Consider the following 24,144-nt stretch of genomic DNA (forward strand, 5'->3'; position numbering starts at 1 on the left):
TAAGGATGAGGGCAAAAATAAAGACATTTCCAATCAAGCAAAAATCAGAGTTTAGACCAGCAGAACCTCACTAAGGAATGTGTAGAGCATGTACTTTAAGAAGGAGAATATGAATGCTAGAACATGTATTTACTATTAAGTATTGTACTTTATAATGTTATTTTAAAAATCAATCGCCTTTTTTTTAAACATTTTTTTAACGTTTTTTATTTATTTTTGAGACAGAGAGAGACAGAGCATGAACGGGGGAGGGGCAGAGAGAGAGGGAGACACAGAACTGGAAGCAGGCTCCAGGCTCTGAGCCATCAGCCCAGAGCCCGACACGGGGCTCGAACTCACGGACCGTGAGATCGTGACCTGAGCTGAAGTTGGACGCTTAACCGACTGAGCCACCCAGGCGCCCCTCAATCGCCTTTTTAAAAACAATAGCACAATGCTGAAATAGTAGAAGTTCCAATCATGCAATACAAATTAACTGAATTTTATTACCTGCTTTTCCTGATTACACACAGTATCATCATTTATGTCAGATGCCCAATAATCACTTGGTACCCTGAAATGAGAAAGCTTTGAATCATGGACACAATGCTGCCTTATGGCATATAAAATTATATTGCATTATGTAATCAATCCAAATAAGCTCCAAGTCCAAAAGATGACGTGTCAAGAACAAATCCTGCTATCGAGTTTCTCAGTTTATATAAATGGAAGTATCTAGGAAAGAGTTCATTGCAATGCTGATATAACCCTTCCAGTTTACAGTGAAACCAAACACTACCATGTAACGATTTCAACATTTGCTCCTAACAACAGACCTGATACTAATGTCTCGGGCAACTGCTGAATATGCAATAGGTTTTGTGTGTTCTTATACATCTTATCAGTATCTAACTTAACATGAGTGGTCTTACATAACAAGAAATTTTGTTGCATTGAGCCATAGTATACAAAGTGATAAAGAACATTTATGGATGATTAAATATTGAAGTGAAGTTGAAGCATTTAATCTACTGCAAAACTCATTTAATGCAAACGTACTCAGGCGCTATAGATATTATTGATATTACACTTGAAGGGAACATTTTCATCCGGTTTATCTCATGAAAATTTAATTTCCTTCTTCTCTGAGAATTTTGCATTTGTTAGACTGTGTCCATTTCTAGCACAAATTTCCAGTTGTACATAAAGTGTGGTTTTACATATTAGAAAAGAACATGAATGACTTAAAAAATCCCACAGTGCCAAATTTATTGCGGTACATTTACTATGACAGGCGAAAATCACAGTATGTAGAAAAACATAAAAAAGCTATTTTGAGTTTATCATTATGCTTATTTTGATGTCCATTTTCATGTCGACATTCTATTTTATTTTATGATAGGTTTTGTGCAGACTGGACTGATCACAGATCAAATATAAACTGACACTTCTTAAACAAACAAACAAACAAACAAAGCAACTACATTTGCAGAAATTCAAAACAAATTGATAAACCAAGGACATTTAGGTTAGTTTTGATAGATTTCTTTTCTTTCTTTTCAGCTTCTTTAAGATTTTACCTTGTACCTAAATAAAACATCAGAGGCTGGATGCTGAATACCAAACAGAAAACGGCTGCAGTTTGCTTCTATAGGTTTATCATCAATTATTTCTAAATCAAAATAAGTTAAAAGTACAACCAACAATTGCTTTATTTCAATAATTGCCAAAAATCGGCCTGGACATTTGCTGGTTCCAGTTCCAAATGGCATTAGGTAACACTTCAGTTTCTTTCCTTTTTTGAAAAAGGTGGTTTTCTTCTTACCATCTTCTACAAAACGGTTAAATCTGAACTCCTGTAAAGAAGAAATAAGGAGTATGAAAATTAAACATTTACATGAAATAGTTTGACCTCCGTTCCACAAAGTTGCCAGCTCTCTCTGCCCTTCTTACAAGGCCTCTCTGCATCCAGCAAATGGCAGAAAGCAAAGCGTGACCCAGTGAAATCATGTATGAACTTTCAAAAATCTCAAATGCTGCTAGGGAATTACTTCTCCTCTATCATAGTGAAATGCACACACTGATAGGACTTTTCTTCCTAATTCGTATTTCTCTCTTGGGAAATACATACACTTAGGAAACTCAGTGTAGAGGTCATCTCTTAGTTTTTGTTCTCTAAGATGGGTTCTGACTGATGGGCCCTTGGTGGACTGATGTTCGGTACAAGGTAAGGGCTCCTGCACTGGCCACCATTGTTACTCTGGAATAATGTCTCTTATTGGCCACAGGAGCTGCCTAATATGCTTTCTCTACTCCTTCCCAGTTAGCTACTGACGGACGAGGGCTGTGAGCTTAGGATCGAGTGCTTATGTCTGGATTAAATGGACATAAAATGAAATGTGAAATCTATATAAGGCACTAGAGAGGAACTTAAGCCACAAAATTGGTCTTGCTTGTTTTTGGACGTTGTACTGAATTTCTCTTATCACACTTCTATTACAATGGACTCTCTCTGGGTTAACTCTAGGGTTGTAGGTATTTCTGATATGTTTTCATACAGAAGTTACATTACTTGTCACAGAAAATTGTAGGCCTGGTTTATCTATGGTGTTTAGCCTGGCATTAATTTACTCTCGCTTGAGTTTCTGAGAGGAAACTGAGTGACCTTATTTCAGCCCATGGCAAATTAAGCCATTGATTAAATTACAGCACGTGGCATGCATGAAAACGACCAAGTATTTCCTATACTGGGTGCTCATTAGCATTAGACCTGCTCAGCACACAACTTTGATATGAACTATATGAAGTCAGAGGTAAAGCAGCAGGTCAGATTGAAAGCATTTCACATTGCAGTGAAAACCCTACAATATGTGGATGGATTCTGAATCCATCCCAAATCATCTAATTTTCTCATTCAATATTAATGTCATCAAAATAATTTCTTTTAAAAGTACTGGGTTTGTCCTTACTCACCTAGATACCTTTTGTGATAAATGCTCAACCTTAGAAAACACACTTTGGGTGGTTTCAATCCCCTTTCAACTTGCAAGCTGATGCAATCACAATGGCAAAATTAATCTGCCTTACAACACAAGTATTCCTGGCCCCCCTAGACAGTTCTCGGGTGTATCTGAATAGGATCTAACCAGAGCTGAGCTAAAAATATGTGTGCATCCTTGTATTAATGACCAAGGACACTCTTGTTGACATGCATTTTGTTGCTGGAGGAAGAGTTACAATATGGAACTCTCTCCCCACGACTTTTTCCATTACTGGCGCCCAAGCCTGCTTGCCTGAGTTTAGGACTGCTGCTTCTTCCTTCTCACTGACCAATCTGAGGAGAGAACCCTCCACAAGAGCTTCTCACATAGCCAAGTCAGTTCAAGTTAATTTACTCATGAGATGATTTGTTGGAAAAGGTCTCACTGCACCTGCACTATCTAAGGCAGGAAATACAAAAGGAACACTTAGCTTGGGTTACAACTTCATAGTGTCCTGATTATATAAATAAGCCAATAATTGCTTTACTTCATGGCTGTTCTGTTCTTCCTTGTGAAAGTGAATGTGCTCCCCTCCGAGAGGCCAGAGGGGCAAACATATAATGTGCTGCCCAGCCCTGTGACCTGCAGGTGGTGTTCACATTCAATTCCCTCAAATTTCTAGTCAATCAGCAATGATACTCTTCTAGTTTTCTACCACCTTCTATTAAATTTCCTTATAATAAACATCATAGGAATTCTTACTTAGTTGTTTGTATTATTAAACAAGAAGAGAAAAGGCCAACTTCTGTTGTTCTGTTACTACCACCAAGCTCAAAGGACACATGGGCATAGGTATATTTTTGAGTTAAAATTTATTTTCAGTTTGTTTTCCATCGTCAGGGTATGGGGAACTAGAGCAGAAACCAATATTAGGAAAGGCCCATAGCAGATACTAGAGAGATGGTCTGGTTTTTACCAAAACGAGAAGGGGTATAATAGTCTCACCTGTAATATTCTGGGGTCACAGTGACAAAGAACAAAGTGTGAAGAACTCAAGATACACACATTCATTTGGAACAACTTAAATACAGGATTCATCATGTTGACTTAAACTCTTTGCAGTAACCATAATAGGTCAGCACTTCACAACTAAAGAAGTGGATGAGAATAGAGAAATCATTTTTAAAAAGGTATGACACTGTAATTCCCCTTACTTCTCTAATCATTCTGTGGTTGACTTCTGAACATCTTTCTTCTGCTGAGGTTTGTCTAGGCATCAATCATGGTAATCACATGGCTGTGGCCACTGACAGATTTAGGATAGGGTGTGTGGACAAGTGCTACAGGGGTAACAACTGTGAGGACATCTGATAGAAGTTCCTTTCTTGTGAAGAAAAAAAAACAAATGTTTAATCACCGCTTCCCTTCTGGACCCACTTATATGTGAATACTTATAACTGCTGTGGCCACCAGGCTGAAGATGGAGCTAACCCACAGGAATGGTAGAGCCAAGAAATCTCAGGAGATTGGAGTTGTTACGCTGTCTTATTGATCTCTGTATTTTCAAAGCACCCAACATAGTGCTATGCACATAGTAGAGGTTCCATATATGTTTGTTGAATTAATGAATAAATACATGATTAAAGTATATTTTAAAATCAATCTTCAAGCTTTTGAAGAAAACACAGATATTGAAAGAGTAAATAAACATGTAGAGAATGAAGCATAGACGAATATTCAGCGTTCACAAATAGAGAATGGTATAATAGCACTAGAAATCAATAATGGATAGACGATACAGTTTTCTAGACAGAAAACAGTTTTGGTGCAAGTGACTGAGGACCATTGAACTCCCTCATTTGTATTCTCCAAATATTGTGTTCAGTTGAGTTTAAGAGATTTTTTTGAGCACTTCCCCGTATGTGAAACATTGAAGTTGAAAATAAAATGTAGTCTTGTTGATGTAGGTGACATACAATACAATCAGATTTTGTATTCACTCAATCATTTTGGGTATAGGAATCCAGATTAGAGAAAAGATATGATTTCTTAAAATAAAAACTGTCAGAGCTTTGAGTGGATGACTAAGGGCCTGGACTCTTGCCCCAGCTTCACAGTCAGTACTCCTGGGAGCAAGACGACAGAGTTCTTTTTATCCCCATAACTTGGGTTCCAATTAATTTATACTAGGTTGAGAGAGTGTGCATATCTCTTCCCAGCTTTGTGTTTAGGGTCTTCACATTAGCAACGTGGAATCAGCCATGTGGGAGTATTTGTATCGCAATAATTGACAAAATTAGGGCTTTTCAGAGTGCCGTGCTGGCAGCACACCCTGGTTCCAACACAGTAGGTATGAAGGCCAATGTACTGGTATGGCGGAAACCCTCTCAACATGAGGCACCTAGCTCTGAGAACACAGCCATATGATAAGGCCAATTCCCTACACTCTGCGCTCTTAAAGACAAGAGGCTTTTAAATTTCTCGGTCACTCATTACGCCCATCGCAGTGCTTTTGGCATCACACGTGCTCAGTATACATGTGTTTCCTTGAAGTATACGGATGGCATCATCTCTATACCAACGTGAGATACAGACAAAATATTAGAGTACGTCTTCATCTGTTATGGCCAGTATATTTGTAGAATAATGACAATAATCAGAATAATCAATACAACAGTTTTAACAGTGATTCAGAATTTATACAAGGGCTTTCAAATTCGTTTATCACTGTATAATCCCTACACCTCTGAGAATGAGGTCAAATAAGGTCTTTCAGCCTCAGAGCTTTGGGTGTGCTCCAATGGCTTTGTAATTACTTTGTTTTTCTTCACTGTTACCTTACTTTAGGAGGCGACGTGGTTGCGATAAAGTGTTAGTACTACCTTAAGTGTTTGCTGTTTCTTCGCTATCACTCAGTTGTGTCCCCAGGCTTCCTTTTGTACCTCACCACCTCTGGCCACAAAAAAACCAACCAACAGACTTGCTCCAATAAACTAAGCAACCAATATTCAGGAAAAGAATAATTTTTCACACAGAAGTTACACATTGGTAGCTTGTAGACCCAGTTAGGTACCAAACGTTTTTTGTTTAGTCCATGTTGTGTTTTTAAACATTATTTTTCCAAACATTTAAAAATTTTTAACTTTACCCAAAAGTCTATTTTCTGAGTTAAAAAAAAATTATTACTTTTTTAAAGGCCTCAGCCATGCCAGGTCTACATGCTTGTAAGAGCTGAATGTTAGTTCAGAAGTAGACAAATGGTTTTATTTAGATGCCCCTTGGGATCTCCATTCTCCATAGTTCTTACCACCCCTGATAGTCTTGCTACATTTATACACAAGACACCGCATCCATTTGTTCTAGTTAGATGCATATTTGAATATGTAATATTGATTCTGATTTAATATTTTAACTTAAGTATGTTTTCACTTTCAGAATATTCATCCATCCCAGCATCCCCTTATTTATTCACCCTGTGGACACCCTCATGTGCAAGGTACTGAGAATGCAGAGAAGGCAATGATGTGGTCTTTCCCCTTCTGGAGCTTACAACATATGGGAGCACAGACAAATAAACAAGTAATTGGAAAGCAGCAGGTGGTATGCACTGTAACAAAGTACAACAGACCCCACAGTGGGCAATGGCAAATTCCCCGAGGAATGAGGTGGGAATCAGGAACACTGCCAAAGAAGAGGTGATTAAGGGTGATTCTTGTGGAGTAATCTGGAACCTCTTGAGTGGACAAGTAAGGAGGAACATTCCAGGAGTAGAGAGGTGTATGAAGGAAGACAATGGACTGTTTTTGGAATGTAATATTCTCGAGTCTCTTGGGCTTGAAGATCCTGAAACCATGCCTCATTGGGTGGGAAAACCTATGCTCTGCTAAGACTCTTCAGTCTCTGTGTCCTCCAAGAATAACTATACTTATATTTGGAGCGAGTCTTCTTCAAGTTTCTGGCCTAACAGCTATTGTCTGTTTTCTATATCTAAGGCCGGGTCTTCCCATTCAAGATCTACGGAGCACAAAAGGCAGTGAGGAATATGAGCCTCTGAAGAGCTTCTGGGCCAGGGCTCTTAGTGACAAATGGCCAGGGACAGAATTTCCCAGGATTTTCTTCTCTTTTTTTACTGTCAGTGGATGGTAGTTTCATACGAATATCTGTTCTATGAGCATCTACAGCATCTCTTACTGTCATTCTAAGTTGATAAAAATGACAGGAATAAATCTACATGCCTGATAGTGGTAGGTGCTCAGGAAATGTTTACAGAATGAATGATTAAGACCTTGCCGAATAATATAAAAATGGTTCTGAACCATACATTTTTCTGTGTCAATAATGACCAGCATTCCACAACTAGTTTCAAGAAAATAATGTTGGCAAAAAATAGCTAGTTAATGGTGGTAATTTGGTAAACATTTATTATTTGTTGATAACTTTAATGTTGATTTTATTATCATGATATGAATGGTAAACTTAATGACTAGTAGAACAATCACATAATGAATATAATAAACACAATTTAAATAAAGAAAAGAAACTACAGACAGAAACAAAATTTAAAAATATTTTTCAGAGATTAGTTATTATTTGCCCTATTTACTGAATATCTATGTGTTGATATTCTTTTTTGATATTTACACATGTGGAGACAAAGCTAGTTGCAGAATGTTCACTCACTCACTAATACCCTACTTCTGATTTGCTATCACCATTTATATATTGCCTCTTCTTCTGAAACACATAGAAATCATATGCACACTTTCCCTCTCACTTAAAAAATTTTGCTTTTGCTGATTAAATAGATGCACTTTTTGCATCGTAGTTGGAATCTATCCTCTTCTTATTAATTTCCAAAACTCAACAATACTTTAATCTAGCCTGGCTGCCAAACCTCTAACTTAGAAACTGGGTTTTAAAGTGGTCCAGCTATAAACTGCCCAAAAAGAGCACAGAAGTTCACCTTTCAAAAATAGTACTTTATATACAAAAACCACTATGGCAACACCATTACTTCATGAGACACACAGGCAGAATATGACTGCATTCAATTTGCATGCAGGTGGTGAACCTCTGAAGTGGTATTAAGGGATGAGCCAGGGTGGATTAATTTCCAGTCTTTGATATTCATTAACTCCAGCTTCAGAAAAAAATACAAGGAGATGACACAATTACCCTCAGAGCTTCACCCGTGAGCAGCAGCTTTACAATCTGAAGTTCGTAATGCCATCCTGATTTATCAAAAAGGGGCATATACCTTTGGTAAGAGGTGAAAAAGTATATGGGCTTAACTATGGCAGTGATGGTATTTGATTCTGGGACAGTCAACCCCACTCTGGAAACACTTAGCAAAACAGTCATTATCATTTATTCTCTAAGCCACCTGTCAACAGTTAGCCCTCTGTGGTTTTCAATAATTCTCTGCCAAGTTAAACTTATTTTTTTGGCCTACAGGTAATGATAGGCAAGGTACCATGCCTATTTTGTTTGAAGAAGGTAGCATTTAGTCTCATCATTCTATTTCTATTTGTAGATCACAAAAACTTTGAAAGAGAGATACTTAGGAAACACTTCAGTAAACAGGAAAATTTTCCCACTGGAAGAAGAAAAGAAGTCATCAATCCATCTCAAATTCCTTCTGGGACAAGGTGGAAGAAGCAAGCTACAGAAAGAGAGTATGAGGCCCCTATCCCTCTGCCCCTTTCCCTGTTCACACTCTCGCTCTCAAAAAAAAAAAAAGAGTATAAGGAAGAGGAAGAGGAATGTGCTTGCAGTTATCTAAGAAGTAGCAATGATGCGTGTTTACCTCTGGAGCTTCAAAGATTTCCGGGTCATAGTGTAAGGCTGGAGGAAAGATGGCGACCAAGTCCCCCTTTCGCAGACAGTAGTCCTGCGGCTCTGAATGTATAGTCAAATCGTCTTGAACAAAACGGAAGATGCTTGAGAATGAGCATAGTCGTAAAACCTCGAGAATGGTGCTTTCTGAAGGACACAAGCAAGCAACAGCTTATTAAAATACAACTGCTCCTGAACAGTGCACTTAATTGCCATTAAGCTCATTACCAATAGCTTTGATTGAAAACAAAGCCCTTTCGTAATCAGATCTGTTGAGCACCAAGAGGTAGCCATGGTGGCCTTCCATGGCCAGAGTGAGGAAGAGGCAGGGGAGTTAGCTGTGACCTGGCCCTAATCACAGAAGGCAACAGTGGTGTACTTGGGCAGAGAGCCATTAACTAGGCTTTTTGTAGGCAGGAAAGGTTTGTAAGAGAGGAATGCTGTGTTATAGGTATATCCTTTGGACATTAAACCCATATCCCCGTTCAAGTATGGTGCTGGTGGGTTATTTCACCAACCTTTAGAACAGCTACCTCTTTAAAACCAGGCTGGGACAGTTAACAACCACTTAGGCAGTTCATAGTAAAGTAATTGTAGTAGTGCTTTCTGTGACGGCTTAACACTTAATATCTTTTATGCTAGCTGTAAATAAAATGTGGGTCAGCATTTGTTGGAAAAATTTCAAAGTAAAAAGACTTTTATAGGATTGAGAAGAAAACCGTATTTCCCTCAGCATCCAGGGAAAATAACAGTCACCATCCTAACCTGGAAGATTCCAGAAGCTGAATGTCCTTGCTTTCCCAGTGGCCTTCACCTTTTGCTCCTAGCACGACAGATTTTATGGCTAATTTCCGGCAATTTATCCTGGCAGTTTGAGGAGGAATTCCTTTGGGAATAATATGCATAATTTGCATAAATCATTCTGATAGCATGCATATCAGCATGTAGCTCCTGTCTAGGTCTGCATCTCTGCCTTCATAATCAAAACTGACTATGTTTTCACCAGCGTGAATGGGTCCTAGAATATAAAGCTTGATTCTTTCTAATCAGCAATGTGAAAAAGAGCTCCAAATTGAACATTTGTCCCCTTTCACATGGTGACAAATGGTTGTGTTTATGGTTTGCAATTTAGAATCACACACACACACACACACATACATACACACACACACACCCCAATTTCTCAGTGTTCAACAAAGCTCTGAAACATAGAGTACTCAGTTATGAGATTATAGCAATGCACTGGTCAGTGAGGGCTTGCATCCGCTAAAAAATAAAAATAAATGCTATTTCACTAAAACTTAAATCTACACACAGCTTGCACAAGGATATCAAGTAGCTTTGGGTGCCTTCTCCCAGGATGTTTTTCCCTAAGCATGCATTTGTCTGAAGAAATGAGGCTGCGGTCAGCTCTGTGTGGCCAGTGTGGTGATTCAATGTGACATACAGTGAGGCAGTGCATATTCTTTTGGACTGCCTTCGTTATTATAATCAGGCAGAGTCAAATCGGTTTGTTGGTGATGAGGCCAGAAAAGAACTTTGGTTTTGGAACGTGGACTCTACCGCAGATAGCCACAAGGCACCTGACACGACGGATTTCAGCTGGCAGGACACCACTGACCAACATTTCTGTGCTGAAAAGCAAGGGTCAGCTTCCCATGTACTGCTGCTGGCTCCATTGGCTCAAGAGCAGAGTAGCATCATTTGGGTTGTGGTGTGAAATGGTAGCTGACATATGTAGCAGTGCGGTTCACCCAACAAGTCCAGTAGGGGTGTGGGAAGAAGAAAGACAAAAGCAAAAATAATTGTGGGGCGGCTCTGTGACAGGGCAGGCATTTACCAGTCCAAACGACACGGTCACATCCGATTGGCCGATGTGCTCGAGGGAAGCATGGCAGCTTGCGCCCACTGCAGTATCACAAATGACAATTGGGCAAGCATATCTTATGCAGAAGTTAATCACAATAATGGAGCACAAAGTGTGGCTTAGCGGTCAGATCGTAAATGACAAATCTGTTTTACCTTCCAGTACCAGTTATGTGCGCAAGACGAGGTTGGCCATCGCTCTGAGCGATCATGCTGATAATCATTAGATGACAAAAGTAATGAGTTGCATTATTATCAACAATGGAGAGGAGAGCTTCCGTGGCTCTGTGTCACAACACACAGATACAAAAGCCAGCAGCTTTCCCACCAGCCCCCGTAAGAATGCAGGCAGAGCTATATGTTGAGAAGAATGACAACTGCACAATAAAAAAAATTGCAGCCTTGACTTGTAGTTGTCATAGTTGAGCAGACACCAGCCAGTGCCACTGACGGACCAGCTGGGCCCTGGGAGGACTTCCATGCTGCACCAGGAGGTACAGTAAATTATCCTGCACGGTAGAGCAACATCTGTTTCTGTGCTAGTGCCGAACAAACAAGGCAATTTAAAACATACCAAGGGATAACCAAGCAACAAATGAACATGACCCTCATTTTTTTCCTCCTTCTCACACACGAGGTGTTAAACTTCATTGTGCAAGCACTCCACGAAAGAGAGGCCAGGTTGGTATTTGATAAGGTGTTGTCAGAGAGATTTTGCAGATTTCCAAAATGGAAAGAAAAAGCTTATAGTATTGTTATTCTTAGAATCTTCCTTCCCCCCTTCTATCGTCATTTCTTTTATACCAAAGCTAGCACTCAGTTCTCAATTCGCTCTAGAATTAAAAAAAAAAAAAAACTTTCCATATACTTATAAATATTCAGTCTTTAAACCTAATTTGCTATACTTAGTTCACATGCCTTCAAGCATTTGTCTTCCAATTTCCACTGAATAAATGCGTACTAATGAGAAGTAGAGCAAGCTGCTGAGGCAAAGCTGGGTGACTTGGGTCTGGCCTGCCACCAGCTTGTGATCGGCGGGCAAATTGAGTTAAAATGAAAAGTCTTGTCAGCTGAAATTCAACATGGTAGCCAAACAGCAAGCTGTCAATCATCCAGCCAAAACAAGGGACTGTAGGTAATAAAAGGTCATTGTGATCATTAGTGCACTTGGCTTTCGTACGCAAGTTAATTTTAATTAAACATGATCTCTATCTGTAAATGTTTTATAAAACTTATTGTGCATAATGGATTGTTAATTTATACTAACATTTAGCAGGTAATAGGACCCTCTACTTCTGAAATGCATTGTGGAGAAATGGCTATCGAGAATGCAAATATTTTGGGGATAATTTACACCAGGCACCACAAGGTGCCAACGATTCGATTGTGATTAAGATAAGGCTGCCTGTGTTTTATTAAGAACTGAGCTTTACTGACCAGTTCACGCCACGAAATTGGATTACAGAATTCCCACCATGAACTTACAGTGCAGAGCCTGAACCACCTCCTTCACCTGGCTAGGAGAGATTTGTTTCTCTTTTTAGGAGCTAAAAATATTCTGATTAAGTATCCCTCCTAAGCAGAAGCTGGGGAATGTGTTGAGCTAAGATGCTTTACCACGTAACTGTGAAGGAAAATGGCAAACGAGAGGAACTGCTGGTAGGAAGAGGCATACACACTTTCTCTTTTGCCCTCAGATCTCAATCCTGGCTGTAATAATTGACAGATGATTCTCATTTGCAGATTTAAAGTGCTGAAGCAGCTCATGACAATCAATAATGCATGTAACGATGCAAACACAAATAAGCACATCCAAGTTTCTGCCTCACACTTAGGCCATGTCTGTATATGTGGAATGAATGTACTGTGACATGGCCAGGCTGTTAATTTGGGTCATCTTAATGATCGGTGCAGACTGTCACACAGTCTGATTAGCCATGGTGATCCGTGGATAGCAGTGATGGCTGGAGTGAAATGGACAGCCAGCCCCTGCCACAGTCCACTGGGGCTGAACACTTGGGCGGTCTTACAAAGGTGTATGAGAAGGGGGGACAGGAGGATCTGCAGGCAGTGTTCCGGAAGGTATGAAGAAATGGAGTGAGGCTCCAGGTGTGTGTGTGTGTGTGTGTGTGTGTGTCCATTTTACATAACTGCCTTCAAGACAGGTAAGAAGGTAAATTAGGAATTGCAATAATCAGATAACTTGAGGGGCGCCTGGGTGGTGCAGTCGGTTAAGCGTCCGACTTCAGCCAGGTCACGATCTCGCGGTCCATGAGTTCGAGCCCTGCGTCAGGCTCTGGGCTGATGGCTCGGAGCCTGGAGCCTGTTTCCGATTCTGTGTCTCCCTCTCTCTCTGCCCCTCCCCCGTTCATGCTCTGTCTCTCTCTGTCCCAAAAATAAATAAACGTTGAAAAAAAATTTTTTTAAAAATAATCAGATAACTTGAAGCAGATAGCTAATTTTGGGCTCAACAACTGTTTAATATATTTTACATTTTTTTAATGTTTATGTATTTTTCAGACAGAGAGGGACACAGGATGAGCAGGGAAGGGGCAGAGAGGGAGACACAGAATGTGAAGCAGGTTCCAGGCTCTGAGCTGTCAGCACAGAGCCGGACGTGGGGCTCGAACTCACAAACTGCGAGATCGTGACCTGAGCTGAAGTCGGTCGCCCAACCGACTGAGCCACCCAGGCACCCCTGTTTAATGTATTTTAAATCAAGTTAGCAGTACATCTGAATTGGTACAAATGTCTACTTTCACTCTGCACTGAAGACACAACATTTGGTTTTCTGCTAAAATGTGGAAATGTAAATTCAACATTCATTTGTTCAATAAATGTTTATGAAGGTCCTACTCTGCTCAGGGCAGTGGACCACTGCTGCCAGGAAAAAAAAAAGGAAACACGGTTTTCTTGGCCTTCATGGTTTGGCCTTCATGGACACTGCAATCTGGGTAGTTCAAAGTTGGGAAGTGCATATAAACAGGAATGTGGGGCAAGATTCTAGAGAAGATTCTGCACAATTTCTGAGTAGACACCTCTAAAGATGGCATTCATCAAGTCCTGGAAAGATAAAGGCAAAAAAAAAAAATCAAATTCCTCTTCCACATATTAGCCCTTTAAAAATATTTAAAGACAAATGGGGTACCTGGTGGCTCAGGTCATGATCTCACTGTTCCCGAGTTCTCAAATGAGCCCCACGTCAGGCTCTGTGCTGACAGCTCAGAGACTGGAGCCTGCTTCAGAATCTGTGTCTCCCTCTCTCTCTGACCCTCCTCTGCTTGTGCTCTCTCTCGCTCTCAAAAATAAACAAACATTAAAAAAAAAGACAACCATCATGTTCTTTTTATTTTTATATTATTTTTTTTACATTTATTTATTTCTGAGAGACAGAAAGAGACAGAGCACAAGCAGGGGAGGGGCAGAGAGAGAGGGAGACACAGAATCTGAAGCAGGCTCCAGCTCTGATCTGTCACCACAGAGCCTGATGCGGGGCTCGAACCCACAAACAGTGAGATCATGACCTGAGCCAAAGTCGGACGCTCAACCGACTGAGCCACCCAGGTGCCCCAATCATGTTTTTACATTGTGTGTCAGGGATGACATGGCCTCAGTCTCTTGGCATCCTAGATGAATTCAATTAATCAATGTGTCTCTAAAAGTGTGGCAGAATTGGGTGTGGTGTTTCAAATAGAAACGTGGAAAGGAACTACTTTCTTCACCTTGCATACCAGACTTCTTTTCATGTTTTGTTGGAAGCAGAGGAGAAACAGATTTTTGAAATCATATCACCACAAACTTGTCTTAAGCTTTGTGATACCCCACAGGTTATCAGCTCTGGCTGCCCATCAGAACCACCTGAAATGGTATTAAAAAAATAAATGCTCCATTCCAGACCAATGGAATCAGAACCACTGCATTAACTAAACCTTTAAATGAGTGGTTTTGAACCTTGGTTGCACATTTAGAACCCCCATGGGGAGCTTTTAAAGCCATCAGCCTGCACTCCAGACCAATGAAATCAGAACCTCTGGGGGTGGGACCAGGTATGAGTAGTTTTTAAAGCTCCCCAGATGATTCCAATGAACAATCAAGTTTTAAGAACCGCTGCTTTCAACTATTTTGCTAAGCCACACAGTTCCTCATCCTGTTCTTATGCAGTTGGTTTTTGACCTAAGTATAGTATTTTGCCTTCTCATTGTTTCCCTTTCAATTCCTGTTTCCAGTATTCATTATATTGTCTAACCCTCTTAGCTTTGTGCTGAACTGAAAATTTGATATACATCCGATCAGTCTTTTTCACTTTTTGACCAATGTTTCCTTATATTACCTATGAAAATCTCACTATCTGATTTCTGGTGTAACCCTTTGTGGAAGATACCTTTCCTTCCTTCTCCAGTTAGAAGTTTCTAAATGAAGAAGACTATCCTCACTGGAAGAGAGGATTTTATTAAAACCTTACTATTACTGTCTAAATTGTTTATGATTTTTGGGGTGCCTCGGTGGCTCAGTCAGGTAAGCGTCCGACTTCAGCTCAGGTCATGATCTCACGGCTTGTGAGTTCAAGCCCTGAGCCAGGCTTTGTGTTGACAGCTTCAGATTCTTTGTCTCCCTCTCTCTTTGCCCCTCCCCCGCTGGCACTCTGTCTCTCTCTCTCTCTCAAAAATAAATAAAAATAAAAATTTAAATTATGTATTATTTTTCAAATACACAATTATCTTTAATACTGAATGAACGTTTTCAAAACAATACCCACAATTGTGACAAATAACCACACTAAGATGTTAATGATAAGGAGAACTGTATGTGTGTGTGTGGGGGGGGGGGGAGGTGTATGGGAACGCTATCATCTTTGTAATTTTTCTGTAAATGCAAATTTATTTTAAAATGAAATATCTATTTTTATTTAAAAAACACCCCCCAAATTCTGATGTGAACCTCTAGCCCCATTATTACCCTCAAACCCAACTGCATCTGAGAATTAGTGATACATATCCTTGTAAAAGAGTGGTCAAGTTCTCTGGTAAAGTTGTAGAGCATTTTCCCCCAGAAGTGACAGTATTTATGGGTTAGCATTTAAGTCAGAGCTGGCATCGATTTCTGGCTCTGCCACATACCTAGCTGTAGGAGTTGAGCTGGTTAACTAATCTTTCTGAATCTTGTTACCTAATAATTAAATGAAGATAATAGTACTTTTAAATTAAAAAAAGCTAATATATGTAAAGCAGGTAGCACAGTGCCTACCACATAAGAAAATGATAGTTGTTAATACAGCCATTCATACTGTTCCATCTGGAAATTAAAAATATAGTTAACTCTATCATTATCTTGCTCACATTTTCTGATCTTGTACATGTGCTCATCATGGCTAGCTTTGCTGAATCAAGACACAAAGAATCCCTCTCCCCTCTCAGTTTGGACAATGAGAAAGGGCTTCGAGGGCTCTGCTATGAGACAAGTCTGAGGGAAAAAGGTTGGATGTGGCCAGAAAACCCTTTACCTCCGTGACCTTAGGCAGGTTATTTAGCACCTTGAACATTTTCTCCTCTGTAAAAATAATGACAACCTAAGAGCTGCCCTAGTCCCCCAGTATTTTGGCGAAGATCACCTGAGAAAATGTAGGAGTCCATAAAATTGCCTTGAAATTATGAAGTCATTAATATATTTAACATGGACTATGTCTAATGATCATTATGTGTTACTAAAGTTTATTTTTTTTCAACTGATCATTTCTTTGTTTCTGCTTCTTTCTCCTCACTAATTGGGTTTAGCAAGTTTTGATAGAATTTTGTTGGAGAATCACTCACTGCAGGCTCATAATTCTAGGGGTTTTATAATATACGGTCTCCTTTTAAAAAACTGTTACACATTTTGCTGAGCTTTAGTTTTATAGCACCTCCTTTTATTCCAATAACCCTCACTTCAGCTGCAGGTGCAACTTTTCTCATTTTCAGAACATGTAATTGAACAAAATTAGGTGCCTGCAATACACCTGAGTTATTCACTTATTCAGGTCAGAACTTATAATCCACTTTGACTTAGGTTCTTCTTACCTAGAGTATGTTTGTTCTTTCATGTGTGATGCACAGAAAGAACACTCCTGTGGGGTAAGGTAGATGTGAGTTAGATACCAGTTTGATTCACAAATAATTGAAAATGAAGAGAACAACATAAACATTGCAGGGATGGCATTGAGGTTAAATATCATTTTGGGGATAGCAAAAGATAACATTTATTGAACCCATACTTTTAAAGTTATTTATATACATTATTTAGGCAAATGTAGAAGAGGTAGCATTCAGCGAGATTATTTGCTCTCCGTTTGTCAAAATTCCAATTTTGAGAGCTTCTTTCCCCTCCTTGCATTACCTTTTTTCTTCTCTCTGATTCATCTTTTCTCGTTTTTCTTTCTCTGTCTAAATCCTACCTCCACTCCAGGTTTCTCTTTCTGGGAAAACTGAAAAATTCTTACTTTTCTCTCAGAGTTTCTCAAACTTCCATTCTATCACCAATTCTTCCTATTGAGATTCGGCCCAACTGGCTGTTATTTGAGCCTCATTGCATTTACTATCTTATTTTAAATTTATATTTAACTTTTGTTGTAGAGACCTTTACTAAACATCAATTGATATAAAATTTTGGTGAAGTCATGATAAGCAGAGTCCTCATAATAAGTTATATAAGTATACAAAAACATAAAGTTGTGTTTTTCTTTATCTAAAAAAAAGGTGGAATGGTTTCAGAGAAAGATTCTCAAGAGCATTGGAAAAAAGCATGAATCCCTCACAACCTCTTACAACAGATGATTGCTTTGAATTACTTAAACAGGCTTGGTACTTAAAAGCCAAATCTATGGTACATATTTTAACTTTTGCTGACATTAAGTGTATATTGATGTCAGAGGAAATTTGATACATGGAAAGCCTAGAGGATTGAGCCACAAATGTCAATAATATATGCACAATGATTCGCATTATGATAAACCCATGCCCCATTGGGCTCTGTCTTCTATAATCACTCTAAACAAGAGGCATCATTTTTGTTCAGGAATAAAGCACTCATTTCTATGGCATTCTAACTTTCTTTTCAACCTTACTTTATAATCAATGTATGCTGACATGCAAAATCTCTGTTAAAAGAGATTTCTTCTTCCTGGTTAAAAAAAAAATTTTTCTTCTTCCTGGTTAAAAAAAATAGTAGCATTCATTTCATCCTTGTGATCTTTTTCCTTATAATAATAGAAATTCAAGATGTATTTATTTTTAAAGAAATATACTTAGAAAATATAGAACTCTGTCCTTAAGCACATGAGAAAGGGGAGATACATATACCCCATATCAGGGGGTACACTGTAAATATTTAATTCTGTATATCTTCCTTTTGTATGTACAGTTCATGCTCTACTTATGTGGAGAAATATTCACAATTGAACTATGACCAGACGCAGAGGTTATCTGTTGTGTTACTAATTCATGTAAAAATTTGCTTCAATCTGCATCAAACTATCTCGTGCAAGAAAAAATGCACACTATTTTCTAGAAGATTAAATTCTCGCAATGAACAACACTGGCCTCTGCTGGTAACCGAGGTCACGATGAACAGAGATCCACCTTTTCTAGATTGCTGAAGGCTCTGCCTTTATCCAGGTAGATCTACACTCTCTTAGAATAACTGTTTTTCACCTGTTGATGATAAGTGAGCTGTAAATTAATGAGGGCTCCAAGGATGAAAATCTCTAGCACTAGCCATGGACCTAAATGGACCCAGACTGTAGATCTGGAACTTGCCATTTCTTCTGATGAAATAAATTTAAACATTTCTGCTTTAATGTCACAATTTTAAAATGACCTTTTCTTTCACGTCACTCCTCATCAGGGAAATACAAATCAAAACCACACTCAGATATCACCTCATGCCAGTCAGAGTGGCCAAAATGAACAAATCAGGAGACTACAGATGCTGGAGAGGATGTGGAGAAACGGGAACCCTCTTGCACTGTTGGTGGGAATGCAAACTGGTGTAGCCACTATGGAAAACAGTGTGGAGGGTCCTCAAAAAATTAAAAATAGAACTACCCTATGACCCAGCAGTAGCACTGCTAGGAATTGACCCAAGGGATACAGAAGTGCTGATGCATAGGGGCACACGTACCCCAATGTTTATAGCAGCACTTTCAACAGCAGCCAAATTATGGAAAGAGCCTAAATGTCCATCAACTGATGAATGGATAAAGAAATTATGGTTTATATACACAATGGAATACTATGGGGTAATGAGAAAGAATAAACTATGGCCTTTTGTAGCAACATGGATGGAACCGGAGAGTGATATGCTAAGTGAAATAAGTCAGGCAGAGAAAGACAGATAACATATGTTTTCACTTTTATGTGGATCCTGAGAAACTTACCAGAAAACCATGGGGGAGGGGAAGGAAAAAAAAAGTTAGAGTGGGAGAGAGCCAAACCATAAGAGAATCTTAAAAACTGAGAATAAACTGAAGGTTGATGGGGGGTGGAAGGGAGGGGAGGGTGGGTGATGGGCATGGAGGAGGGCACCTGTTGGGATGAGCACTGGGTGTTGTATGGAAACCAATTTGACAATAAATTTCATATTAAAAATAAATTAAAAAATAAAAATGGGAAAATTATCTTTTCTTTCAATAACAAGATGCCGAGAGTAAAAGAGAATTGATGACTTTCAACTAAATATTTAAGAGTAATAACTGTGTACAGAATATAAACACATATTCCTTTAAGTTTATTTGCTTTACTTCCCAGTATCCATCATCTGATTCAGAAAATGCAGCTGAAATTACTGGAATACATAGGAAAGCAACCTCGAGTTTCATAGATCTATGAATCTACCCAGAAAATACTGTGTAGCCATGTGAAGGTGACTACCCAGAATTTTTATGCACATTGTTTTTTGGATTTGTTCACCAATAATTCTGTAAAGACCAAAATAATATTTGTATTTTGGTAATGTTGGGATTACTTTCTTTCTCCAGGCAAATATAAAATACTTGGATAACGTATGCTAAATTACTTGGATAATGTATGCTAAAGACTATACGGTGATACATTTTTCCCAATTGATCGAACAAGCTAACCAAGTGCCAGTACAAGACAAGCTTCCCGCTACTGCTTCTGATGGGTCTGAGCCTAGTCAGTGGGAACAGTCTCTTAGAACACAAGGGCCATTCCTTTTAATATCGCCCAATAGTCAACACAACTCAAGATCTGTGAGTTCTTTGCGCTCGGAAGTTCCCATCAAAGAACTGGAACATATTTATTTTATTATTATTTTTTAATGTATATTCATTTTTTGAGAGAAAGAGAGACGAGTGCAAGCAGGGGAGGGGCAGAGAGAGGGGGAGACAGAATCAGAAGCCAGCTCCAGGCTCTGAGCTGTCAGCATAGAGCCTGACGCGGGGCTCGAACTCATGAACAGTTGGGATCATGACCGGAGCTGAAGTTGGTTGCTTAACAGACTGAGCCACCCCATCTTTTTAAAAATGTGAACCTGGAACATATTTAAAAGATAAAAAACTGAGGCCAACACAGGCTAAAATACTTGCTTACATTGTCATGAGTGGAACAACGGATACATATAAAGACATACTCCTACCTGTGCCCAAAGGGACTTGGGTTATTGTACAGTAAAGGAAACCACAGGATGAAATATCAATACAGAAGGGACAGAGAATAACTCATTGATACGGAATTTAACTTCGGGAGTTAAAGTTTATTCACATAAACATATGATGTGTCTTATCAAAACTGGTCAAGGAAAATGCAATCCATTGTCATCGAAAGCTCATGTCACTGGTGTACACGTCTACGTAGAAATAGAAAACCGGGGCGCCTGGGTGGCGCCGTCGGTTAAGCGTCCGACTTCAGCCAGGTCACGATCTCGCGGTCCGTGAGTTCGAGCCCCGCGTCAGGCTTCTGGGCTGATGGCTCGGAGCCTGGAGCCTGTTTCCGATTCTGTGTCTCCCTCTCTCTCTGCCCCTCCCCCGTTCATGCTCTGTCTCTCTCTGTCCCGCCAAAAATAAATAAACGTTGAAAAAAAAATAAAAAAAAAAAAGAAATAGAAAACCAACTTAGTCACTCCTGACCTCCAATATATTTGAAATAGTGGCTATGCATATCTCATGAGTCAGTGATTATTTTATAAAATACTGACATTTCACATGGAGTAATTAGTAGTTGCTGCTGCTTCTTTTCCTCCTGTCTCCCTTTCTTTTTCTTCCCTCCTTCCTTTTTCTCTCCCCCAAGTATGTTTAAGTCAAGAAGTTCCAGTGGAAATCACTTTTACTACGTTCTTGAGAATCACACACTTCAAGCTGTGTAAAACATCCTAACCTCTGCCTTCAAATATAGATACCATTTTAGGGAAGAATAAATACATTTGGTACACAAGTTGCCTTCTGAAATACTTTCTTTTTCAATCCCCAAATACCTTTCTTGTCAAGATAGTGCAGCAGTGTTTAGAAAGCGTTAGCACACCAACAGATGCTCAGAATCAAATGACTTAATAGGCATAAACTTTTTTTTTTCAAATAATTGCAAAGCTTTGGTTTAGCCTTTTGCATACCTTGCATAGTTAATTACCTAGGCCTTAATGTTTACATGTAATGAGAGTATCTACAGCTATAAACTACATAATTTATAATTGATGTAAATGGGTGTTATTATGTCAATTAGGCAGCTGTGTCCTCCACCTCTTGGTAAACAGCTTTGAGTGATAAACTGAGTTTGCAGAGAGGTACCTTCTTTTCTTCATAACAGATAAAAATAAATTACCTAGGTAGACCAGGCTGTCCAATTGTTCTCTGGTGAGGTGGATGGGAAATCCAGACCCTTTCTTTTGACCTGTTGACTGCAGCAAATGGTCAATTTCGTCACGCAGCACTGCCATAGCTTTTGGGTGCTGTAGGAGGTAATACATCGCCCAGAACATAGTTGGAATAGTGTTTGTCACAGAGGCCCAGAGAAAGCCTAAATGATGTGCTGGGAGAAAATAAGTGAAAAGGAAGATTAATAGCGTTTATTACACTGATTAGATTTGCAGTGTGCTAATTAAAAGATGTTAGGACACAGACCCAGCCAAGGATCAGTGCATGCTAATGAGGACCAATAGGCTTCTGAAGTCTAATTTTCTGCTTAATGAGAATAGTTTAAAATGTAATGTGCGTGTGGGGGGTGGGGAGGTGGGGGATGAGATAAGAGGAGTAAATGCAGCTTAGTTATACTCTTTCTCATTATCACCATTAAGTATCTTGTTTTACCACCTCAGCAAAAAAAAAAAAAAAAAAATCAATTATCACAGAGGGTTGTTTCAGAGTAAAACATTTTATCATTAGCCAATTAGAAAGAGCATAAAAATTTTCAAGGTCACCATTTTGTCTTTTTATTTCAAAGGTCTATTGTAAATTATTTTATTTTAGACAAGTAATCATCCAGAAGTTTCTTACCTCCTATTTCAAGGTCCTCGAGCATATAGTGTTTCTCCAGGATATCTTGCCTCATTTGAACAACTTGTGACCATCCTTGTATCTTAGCTAAGTGCTCTGATGTCAAGTTTTTTATAAGTTTATTTCTAATAGACTTGACATTTCCTAGAAGCTCTATGGGTATGTCTGATACTAAATACGGGAATTTGTCATCAAATTTTAAATAATCATCTCTTAGCTCAGTAGTAAATTTCTTCGTACTACCAGCAAGACTTTTTCCATATATGGTTGTAAATGTGATCTCAAACATCACTGAGTTGCAGAATGCCAACAGCGGTGTCATGACCCAATCTGTGGCTTTTAGTAGGTGGAATTCAAGCACTTGTCTTAAATTCTGCATCATGTTTTCTGTGAGTATGTCCAAAGATTTCCCTTGTAAAAGTTGATAGCAGATGTGAAGTTCATCGTTCAGGTCATCATTGGTTTCCAGCTTTTTGATGGAAAATGCTTTCCTTAAGACTTTATTACTAAATATTCGAAAGCTTAATTTGCGGTTTTTTATCACTGACTGGTACTGAAAAGGGTCCAGGATAAATGTTATATACTTTCCTAAAAAAAATAAATGAGAATATGAGCTCTTTTGGTAGCAAAACACACAATATACCTGAAATTTGAAAATATTTTAATCAAAATTAGAAAGACCTTAACAACATCTAGAAAGGTGCAAAGTTTAATAAAAATCCATTTTGTTCAGATTCCATACCTGTTTCCTTTAAAAATGGGAGATAGTAGGAAAGGCTTCAAGTTAAATATTCTTAAATTCTGAATGACTTTTAAAAAGATACTGTCTTATTTTAATTAAGTACCCAAGTATTTAAACTACCCTTGAAATATCCTCAGAATCTCTTGACTTAAACATTTCTCATACAATAATACAAACAGAAAACAAATATCAAACAAACAAATTATTATTTACACTTCATAAAGAGCTATTTCATACTTGGTATCATCTTAGCTTTGGTTGGATACAATACCTTTAACTCAGATAAATGAGTATGTGGTATGAGGCCAGTACTCACAAGTTAATGTTCGGTGCAACACTAATACCAAATCAAAATGTCAGCATTTTCATTTTTATACATGAGAAAATAGTGGTTCGTGGAGATTTAGTAACATGTCCAAGGTTACCTACTGATTTGTGACTAAAACAGAATTCCAAACTAGAACCTGTCCATTCACGCATTCATCCCTACCTTCAACATTTATTGAGATCCAGATATTCATTTGGATCTCTTTCCTCTTAAGATAAAAAGATGCAAAGAAATCATTGTATCATTGTGGATGGTGTTGTAGCAGAGATGTGAACGCAATGTAGGGGAAAGAGAAAGGGAAATCTGCTTCAGTCTGCCTGGACTTATCTATCACCAAGACAGTTCCTTGAGGTGCTGACATTTGGTCTTTTCAGAGATCAGTGTTGTCCACACTTACACAATTAAAAGACTTAGGGTGCTGGTTAACAATACAGATTCCTGCCTGATTCTGATTCGTAAGGTTTAGATGTGGGACCTACAAGTCTCCATTTTTGACAGGGGCCTGAAGTGATTTAAGGCAGCACGCTGAGGAACATTGCCATTCTATGGTTGGTCTCTCAAAACTGGCAGGAAACTTGGAGAGTTCCCAGTTCTTGGGAACTCTTGGAGTTGGGAGAGTTCCCAGTTCCCAGGTGATCATTGATAGTTCAACTATCAACTCTAAATTAATCAGTTGAAAAAGCTAAAGAAAGTCAAGAGAGGTTAAGGGCCAAGATCCCACTGCCATTTTTAGTGGCAGAGCCTGGACAAGAAGTCACTCTCCATTCATTGTTCCGTTCCTTACGCAGTGCTGACTTCTTCTCACTAGAGTGCTGTTTTAAGATTCCTAATTCGAAGTATTATGCAAATAGTATTTAAAATGGGCATTTAATGTCCTTTTTTTCCAAGAACAGACATGAAGTTTAGATAACCCTACAAATTTTAATATCTATTAATT

At 38.8% G+C, this 24,144-nt stretch overlaps 1 protein-coding gene across 3 annotated transcripts in view; it reads right to left on the bottom strand.

The window, feature by feature from the left end:
* Window positions 1–460: 460 nt before the first annotated feature.
* Window positions 461–24,144, bottom strand: part of CYP7B1 (cytochrome P450 family 7 subfamily B member 1) — a 173,751-nt gene continuing 150,067 nt past the window's right edge. For 2 of the 3 annotated variants that reach the window (XM_023248780.2, XM_019822725.2), the window contains exons 3-6: window positions 22,138–22,725; window positions 21,467–21,673; window positions 8,767–8,942; window positions 461–1,835 (exon numbers count right to left, since the gene is read on the bottom strand). In XM_023248780.2, coding sequence (XP_023104548.2) covers window positions 1,548–1,835; window positions 8,767–8,942; window positions 21,467–21,673; window positions 22,138–22,725 — 1,259 coding nt within the window. In that variant the 3' untranslated portion in view covers window positions 461–1,547. Of the gene's footprint in view, window positions 1,836–3,965; window positions 4,110–8,766; window positions 8,943–21,466; window positions 21,674–22,137; window positions 22,726–24,144 lie in introns of all 3 variants that reach the window. The other variant, XR_002739682.2, reaches the window with a different exon arrangement.

This window comes from Felis catus, chromosome F2 (assembly GCF_018350175.1).
Source record: "Felis catus isolate Fca126 chromosome F2, F.catus_Fca126_mat1.0, whole genome shotgun sequence".
In the NCBI taxonomy this organism is placed as follows: domain Eukaryota; kingdom Metazoa; phylum Chordata; class Mammalia; order Carnivora; family Felidae; genus Felis; species Felis catus.